The sequence below is a fragment of the Streptopelia decaocto genome, assembly GCF_964273445.1.
Source record: "Streptopelia decaocto genome assembly, chromosome: 3".
Classification (NCBI taxonomy): Eukaryota; Metazoa; Chordata; class Aves; order Columbiformes; family Columbidae; genus Streptopelia; species Streptopelia decaocto.
The window spans coordinates 95,147,998-95,156,438 of record NC_138656.1 but is presented as its reverse complement, the minus strand read 5'-3'; the positions used below and the strand labels follow the sequence as shown (position 1 = coordinate 95,156,438).

General features: G+C 38.9%; 1 protein-coding gene across 1 annotated transcript in view; it reads right to left on the bottom strand.

Moving 5' to 3' along the window:
- Nucleotides 1-1,389: 1,389 nt before the first annotated feature.
- The window catches only part of COL21A1 (collagen type XXI alpha 1 chain), a 91,658-nt gene continuing 84,606 nt past the window's right edge, over nt 1,390-8,441 (bottom strand). The window contains exons 26-30 of the mRNA XM_082047860.1: nt 5,778-5,924; nt 5,626-5,680; nt 5,127-5,327; nt 3,574-3,651; nt 1,390-2,824 (exon numbers count right to left, since the gene is read on the bottom strand). Coding sequence (XP_081903986.1) covers nt 2,637-2,824; nt 3,574-3,651; nt 5,127-5,327; nt 5,626-5,680; nt 5,778-5,924 — 669 coding nt within the window. The 3' untranslated portion in view covers nt 1,390-2,636. The remainder of the gene's footprint in view (nt 2,825-3,573; nt 3,652-5,126; nt 5,328-5,625; nt 5,681-5,777; nt 5,925-8,441) is intronic.

The window sequence follows — 8,441 nt, the reverse complement described above, 5'->3', positions numbered from 1 at the left end:
CACACCATCCTTGTTAGTGAGGATGAGGTCCAGCAGTGCACCTCTCCTAGTCAGCTCATCCACCATTTGCATCAGAAAGTTATCGTCAAGGCACTGGAGGAACCTCCCGGACTGTGGCTGCCCAAGTAGTCCTTCCAGCAAACATCAGGGAAGTTAAAATCCCCCACAACAACCAGGGCCTGTGACTGTGAGGCTGCTCTCAGCTGTCTGTAGAGGCCTCATCAACTTCCTCACCCTGATCTAGTGGCCTGTAATAGACACCCACAACAGTATCACCCCTGCCAGCCTGCCCCTTAATTCTCACCCTTAGAATCTCAGCTCGCTCCTCATCTGTGCCTGGACAGTACTCAACACATTGTAGTTGCTCACGTAAAGAGCAACTCCACCACCACGCCTGGCTGGCCTGTCTTTTCTGAAAAGGACATAGCCATCCATGACCACATTTCGGTCATGTGAGCTGTCCCACCATGTCTTTGTAATCGCCACCAGATCATAATCTCCTGCCCGAACACGGGTTTCTAACTCCTCCTGCTAATTCCCCATGCTGCGTGCATTGGTGTACAGGCATTTCAGAGAGCGAGCTGAGCACACTGACTTCACCCTAGGGGTATGGGGGGCCTCCTGGTCTTCATCAACTGTAGAGTGCTGCCCAACTGATGAAAGCCCAGCCACAACCCCATCCCCCTTTGAGTCCAGGGCCTGTTGCGATAGTAAAAAGAAGAATGGTTTTCAACTAAAAGAGAGGAGATGCGTGCTAGAGATGAGGAAGAATTTTTTACAATGAGGGTGGTGAAACAGTGGCACAGGTTGCCCAGAGAGGTGGTAGATGCCCCATCCCTGGAGACATTCAAGGCCAGGCTGGACGGGACTCTGAGTAACCTGATCTAGTTGATGTCCTTGCGCATGGCAGGGGGGTTGGACTAGATGACCTGTAAAGGTCTCTTCCAACCTAAACTATTCTATGATTCTTTCTTCAATCAATGCATGTTCACAGGAGCAAAGTCCCCCAGTGTGTACCAAGGAACACGTGTCTGGTGAGAAAAATTCACACACACCTTTGTTTCTCAGGTCCATGTCAGAATGAAGAATAATCACCTTGGAGGTTTTTAGACTGGGTTTTATGAGATAAATGATTGCACCCTGCTGTAACCAAGGCTGTGGTTTGGCTAAGCTACTCCTGCGGGCTGCAGCTCTGGGCAGGCGGCAGCTCCGGGGACACACAGCAGGGAGTCCAGTGAAAGGTGCTGCTCCCACAGATGGTACTTTCTCAAGAGGAAATGGAAGGACACTAGGGAAAAACACACAGCTGCAAGGTGGAACCATCCCACTGTATATCACAGGCCTCACTTTCTTCTGCGACACAGGACACATACGACTCTTGTAATTGTTCATCAAACCACCACCAGTTCTTTACAAAATTTTATTTTACCTTGAATGTCAAGCATATTACCAATCTCTGATAGTAGGACAACAGAAAAACACCACATTAGAAAAAGCCCCTTATAAAGCATCAGTTAAGTTCAATACAAGACTCTGCCTTAATTTAAGAAATGGATTTTAAATTCTCATGGAAACTGTGCCTTTGCTGTCTATGTAAAAGCAAGCAATACACCTCATTAGCAAAGCATACAATGAAAATTACACATAGCCTGCTCAAACTGAAAAAGGAAACAGCACAACAAACATTGCAGCTAGTCAGCCAGCAGTTAGACCTTTCTCCTTGTAAACCTGCTTCTTCAATTTGGCAACTGCAGTCCTTGGGGAAAAACAGCAAAGGGTGTATAACTTAATACTAATTATGCAGAACTGTTACATTAGGGTTGTGTAAACATTTTTTTAATTTTTATTTTTGTCAAATCATAGCTACAAGCCAGCTATACCATTTTTTGTTCTTTTTTGTTTTTAATGCTATTTTCATATAATGTGAACTACCCACATGGAACGTTTTGACCTTTTGTAGCTAAAAGTACCATCCTCAATGAAACCTTGGCCAATCTTGAACAAGTAGGAGTTATCTACCCTTGCATTTCACCTTGGTTTTAAGTAAAGTGTTGCATGGCAAAATAGGTGATATTATTTCCAAAATAAGTCCAGATATTCCTCTTAATTTATAAAAATCTGATATATTCTTTCGCTCACAGAGCACTTGGAGCTATGACATACAAAATGTACACAAGCCAATGAGATTCACACACATATGAAGTCAAAGCCAGCCACATTCTTTCAATGTCATGTACTGTATATGTCAATTGCATGTGAAAAATTTCACAGTAATTTATACCTGACCACTACCATTAAAGGCCTAATCCTGCCCCCAGTGGCTTGCCCAGCAATTTTGCAAAGGACTTCAGGAGTATGACAGGAAACTTAAATACTAAATAGCAAATATTATAGTTATTTTTATTCCTGTGATTGTTTAAATACACTTGAGATTCAATTAATACAAGTTATAAAAAAATATCAGAGTTTCTTTTCTAAAGGAATGTATAAGCTTTGGGATCATTATTTATCATGTTTATTATGTCAGAGGTACTTTTGTTCTTGCTTATGGGATTATTGCTGGTCACCTTCCTGAGACTTGAAAGACCATAAAAGACAAGCACCATACCTATTCCTCTAAATCATTGTATCACAAATCAATAATTTGGTCCCTTTCTAAATGGGTCTCTCCCCACAATTACACTAAAACATAGTGATGGGTCACAAATTCCAGGGGGTCCAACCGGTCCTGGCATTCCCGGACTGCCACGATCACCATCTTTACCAGGTGGCCCACGCTCTCCAGGACGTCCTTCTGTACTCATACCTGGAGGACCCTCAGGACCTTAACAACACATAAGAAACAAATACATTACAAAGGATGTTTATTAAAATGAAAAAAAAGAACAAGCACTGACCCACAAACCCCCTGCTCTTTGGTGAAGTATGCAGATAAAGAAAACTTCATTTTCTGAAATACAATTCTTGTTGCAAACTGTTTATATGTTTATATAACCAACATGGTACACTTCTAAGACTTTTTTTTTAAAAAAGCATGTGGAAAACTCTTTTAATAAAAAAATGTTTTTAAGAGGAAATATAAAAATCAACTTCAGTACACTGTTACACTTTATCACATAATCTGGAACCACCAGGGCATGAGTGAGAGGCCTCCGATTTCTATTAGTTTCTCTGGCTTTGGATCAGGCCCTATTATCTTTTCAAAATGCTCAGCTTTGCACTTTGTATGAATACGTTGCTGCTAGGAAGAACATCTTCCTTCACTAAGCACTGCTTACAAGTCTCCTGATCATAGCAGGGCTCAGTTTTCAGACAATGGCTGACTTCAGGCTCCATCTATCAAGAAACAGCAATCTCAGGTATCAATCTCTACAAGACCTGTCTTATACTAAATAATGTATTCTATGACAACTTAAAAGGCATGCAAAAGACAGGCATTAGCCATAAAACATATACAATAATTAAGTTGTGTAAAAACTAAGTTTTTCCGAATTATATACATATTTTTTCTAGACCACATTCTTTGGTAGTTATTAGCATGCACTGAATCTGCATAGATGAACCATCCCTCACCTGGAGGTCCTGGTGGGCCTTGGATCCCGGGAACCCCAATTCCTTGGTTGCCTTTTGCGCCATTTTTCCCTGGCAGTCCTGTGAATTAGCAAACACATGCACATCTTTGCACACTAAGAATACTTTCATCCAAAGAATTAGGAAGTCAGCATTTGATTATACTTATTGAATAAAAAATATAATAATTCAAAAGCAAATAATGGGATGTAAAATAAGCATTTTCTTGTAACCTGCACAGTGTAACTGAGTTCTTAATTATCCTCAGTTCCACTGAATGAAGAGCTGATGTGGCACCTGTTAAGCAGAGAGCCACAAGGAGTTGAAGGAATTGATCATAGGCAATTAAGAAATTTGCTGTCATTGCCTTTCCATCAGCAAAGTTTTTAAGTAGTAGTATGAAGGAAGTGTAAGGTATTCACCACAGTCCGTGTGGAATAATGAATATATAAGCAATCCTCCACAACATATGGCAGAATTCATTCTCCACCAAAGGAACACTGAGAGGGGCAAAAGATGTGCTCACTTACACGAGTACAACCCAATAAATTCAGTTTCTTCATAGAAACAGATATCTATTTTTCCAACTCTAACGGAATAGCCAGAACCACTAGTGTCAGCTCCAGAGGAAACCTGCACATTCTCCTATTGGCAATGAAATTATACAAGCACCACAGACAAATCACCCAAACTGAATTTGACATGCTAGGTCACAGTCAATAAATCACAAAGAAACCAGGTATGTAGCAAATATTTGCCTGTCTACCCTCGGCACATTACTAGTTAGCTGTATTTCACACAGCTTTCCTGATTATTTTGATGCTATAGGAAACACAATTGCTGTTGGGATCAGTTACCAAATTAGGGACTTTACCTAGTCTTTTGGTCCAGTTCCAAGCTAAATGTATGCATATTTAATCTAAAATCTGCAAATACACCACAAAAATCAGTTGGAATGCTCAGATGGATGAGTTACCTGAAAACATAAACCTTAGCTTGCCTAAAAAGAAACCAGAATGTTTAAGAAAAGCATAAACGAGTAAAAATCCTTATGAGATAAAAAGAAAAAAAGGATAAACTGCCAGGAAATTATAGGGGGTATAAGGGTGTTGCATGCCAAAAATCAGCCTACAGGGTAGCAGATAGTAAACAGCCAGTGAGTAAATACTGTTCTTTAAAATAGCACAAATACAGAAGTTTGGAAGAAAATAAACCAGAAAACATGGAAATACATTGAAAGCCACATCTAAGTATATTTGATTTAAAAAATCATCTAAAAGCAGCTAAAAACATATACATAAGACTAAGAACTCTCTAAAAAATGTTTGACTACAGTAGAGCTGAACAGTAGCTATGTTGTTGTGTTCTTGTATTCTTATTCTGCCACATGTTCCTCGTAAGCAGTGAAACTTCGACATGGCACCACGTCCTCAGTCACACCTTGTGATGCAAACCCAGCTGCTCCCTTTCTCCACCCTGCAGTAACTCCATTCAAAACCAGAAGCAGAAAACCAAGTCATCAAGGCCATTGGCACCGTGACCCATGCAGGCAGTACCTCTTGTCCCACGAGCCCCAGGGCGGCCAGGGATTCCTGTCAGCCCCGGAACACCATCGTTGCCTGGCAGTCCAGGAAACCCTCTGGGGCCTTCAGGGCCTCTTGGACCTGGTGGTCCTGGAAGTCCCGGAGAAGCGCTTTGGGATTGACAGTGGTTACAGCTTTGTAGCCTTCCACTCTGGAGGATGGCAGGCAACTGGGCTGGAAGAATTCAAATAGAAAACTGTTTAGAGTGCTGAAACAATAAAACAGAAAAGTATTGCCCCCTAAGCACTAATACAATCACAGAATCCTCTCTTTAGACAATATGATACATTTAGGAAACAAAATGGTAGAGCATGGAACCTATGGTGTGGAAATATATTTTCACACCTGTAGGAAAGTCAATGCTAAATCAGCAATATCAATCTTGCTTCCAAGAAAGCATCTTTATAATTATCAGGAAACTTCTTTAGCACTTCAAACAAGGTAAGAAGAGTAAAGAGGTTTTCAAACTTACTTCTCAGTACATCTGAACACACTTGTCGAATAAATTCTTCTGAAAATTCTCGTGCCTGAATTGAACAGAGAAGAGTTAATAAAACAGAGAGCATGCATTTGTTTGGGGTTTTTAAAGTACCTAAAATGACAAGTTTGAGGTCCTATACATACAGGTTTTCCATCTGATCCAGGTGGTCCTGGGGGTCCTCTATCTCCTGGCTGACCTCTGAGACCAGGAGGTCCAACCAAGCCCTGGATACCGGATTCTCCTTTTTGCCCATTGATGCCTCGAATGCCTGGATCTCCTTTCTCACCTTTCTGGAAAGAAAACCAACAAAAAGCCAGTTGTATCTTCACAGACCATTTGGAAGCGAGCAAATGCACTCTGAGAAAATTTTCATTGATGGTCTGCAGTAAATTAATATGTTGTCACTGAAAATTAACTTGATACATATGAGATCTCTTTCACTAAAATGTACTGAAGATTTCAGCTTCTTTAGTAACTGCTCCAGATAAAATGACTTGCCAAATATAACTAGAGATAAATTACCATTACAGTTTTTTAACTTTATGGACTCATTTTACTTTCTAATTAATATAAAACAAAATAGTCGTCCTTATTAACATATGGAAGGAAAGGCTTTAGTCACTTTTTCATGAGAATGAGATAATTTGTTATGATACGTTAAAATCCTTAGAAGGCTGGAAAAATGAGAAGTGAAATTCTGGCATCTCTGAAGTTCTTGGCAAACACACTACAACAATCAAGAGTTTTACCCTATGCCTGTAATGCATAAGAAAAGGGAAAAAATAGTTTTATTTCAGTTAGGGGTTTTTTTTGTTGTCGTGGGGTTTTTTTGTTTGGTTGTTTGGTTGGTTTTGTTTGGGTTTTTTTTGTTCCCTTTGGGTTTTGGGCTTTTTTTCTGACTTCATTTATTCTCCACATGATTGATAAAACTGTAGCGCATTTGCTTCACTGGAAAAGGTTAAAATAATACTGGAAAATATTTTGATGTATCTTCATCAAAGCAATGGTTCTGCTATGTATGGAGTTACCTACTGCAATAGTTCATGTGGAATTCCTCTATGCTGCAGCCAACAAAACATCATTACAATGTAAGCTGGTACATGCTCAAGACTGAAGTTGGTATACTATGTTTGTTCCCTGACGAGTTTTTTCCTTCCATTTTTGCACAGTTTTTGCATAATGCTATCAGGTGCTCCAAAATTTTCTTTAACCCTTTCCAAATATTTTAGATGGAATCGTGGAAACAGTGCAGCAGCATTACTATATATGACAAAACTTATTCGAGCAAATAATGCAAGTTTAAGAGGCACTCAGGCATAGAGTCTTCATAGACTTACACTGAATATTTAATTATGGTATGTATATTACTTTGCATCATTCTATATAGTACTTACCAAAATAGTTATATCAGGAAAATTCAAAGCTTTGTGGCTTGGTCTGAATTAATAACAATGCCTAGAGTTCTCCACATGAATAATTAAAAAGTAGCCAGCTTCAAATTCCATTTCTGCTTTCTCAGTTTTATGCAGAGCACTAGCCACTAAATTAAGGCAGGTAGTTTTTCCTCTTACATGAGCCAACAACAGATGTCAGTCAAGTGCCTCAGAGTGCTGCTGGAAAGATGGGCCACCACTAAGATGCCATGCATGAACCGAGCAGCAGTCCATACCCTCTTCCCGCTACAAAACTGACTTTTTCCAAGGTTGTAATTGTATTTCATTTTCTTGATACTGTCAACGTGAATTTTGTAGTCATAGAGAATTGATACTATTAGTTACACTTCGTAGATTTGTACTTGTTCATTTCTATATTACACAATTACAAATTTATTTTCATTTAACAGGGTCAGCAACGCTCGGAGATAAACATACGCAGCATATGTAGCTGCCTGTGGCTATACTAAAAGCTGTACATGCTGGGATCTGAAAATCATGCTGTTCTTGTAGCTAGAAGTTATTTGTTTTAATTTTAATTACTTTTACAGGTATGGAATATGTTTACATAAAAGACATCTGACTTGCAAGTTGATTTATTTGGAACTAAATGTTAAAGGGGTTAGAAAGTTTTAAGAACCATTGAAATACTGGGAAAATGGCATCTGTTGTTGAAAAAACTTAACAGGCAAGAAGCCAGTACAAAAACACCAGGACAGAACTCTGGAAACATCAGCACAACTGCCTGCAGAACGTGCCAAAATGCAAATGAAACTGCTGAGGGAACATTTTCTGCAGTATATCTTGGTCTTGTAATGCTCAGCCACATCGCATATGTGGCCTTGTTTGTTGATCCTTGTTATTGGCAAAAAAAAAGGGAAAAAAAACCCAAAACAAAACAGAAGGAAAATACCTCAGTAAGTGCTGAAAATTACAGACTGAAGAAACTTTTCCTTGAGGAGTCAGAATGTAACAAAAGAGAACATATTTTATTAAAAGGGAAAATAAGCCCATTTTATAGGTCGGATAATTAAAAACAATTACATGATTATACTTCAGCGTATTGTATGAATATTATTAAAAGGATTTTTCAGAAGAAATATATTATTACTACGTTTTACAATATTAAAAGAGGCTTTAATCTTTTACCAATTTCAGCAATGATTTAGCAAAACACCTAGAAATCAAATTGTCATCTTAAGTATTTCATAGAACCACAACAGCATATGGGGCAATTTATATGTTTAAATCCATAATATTATTTAATTATCAGAATTGAGCTTCCAATGAATATGTCCAGCTATTGATATGCAACAATGCTTTACTGAAAAAAGGTTGAACAATGAAATCTCTAAATAAAGTAGAAGGAGAATT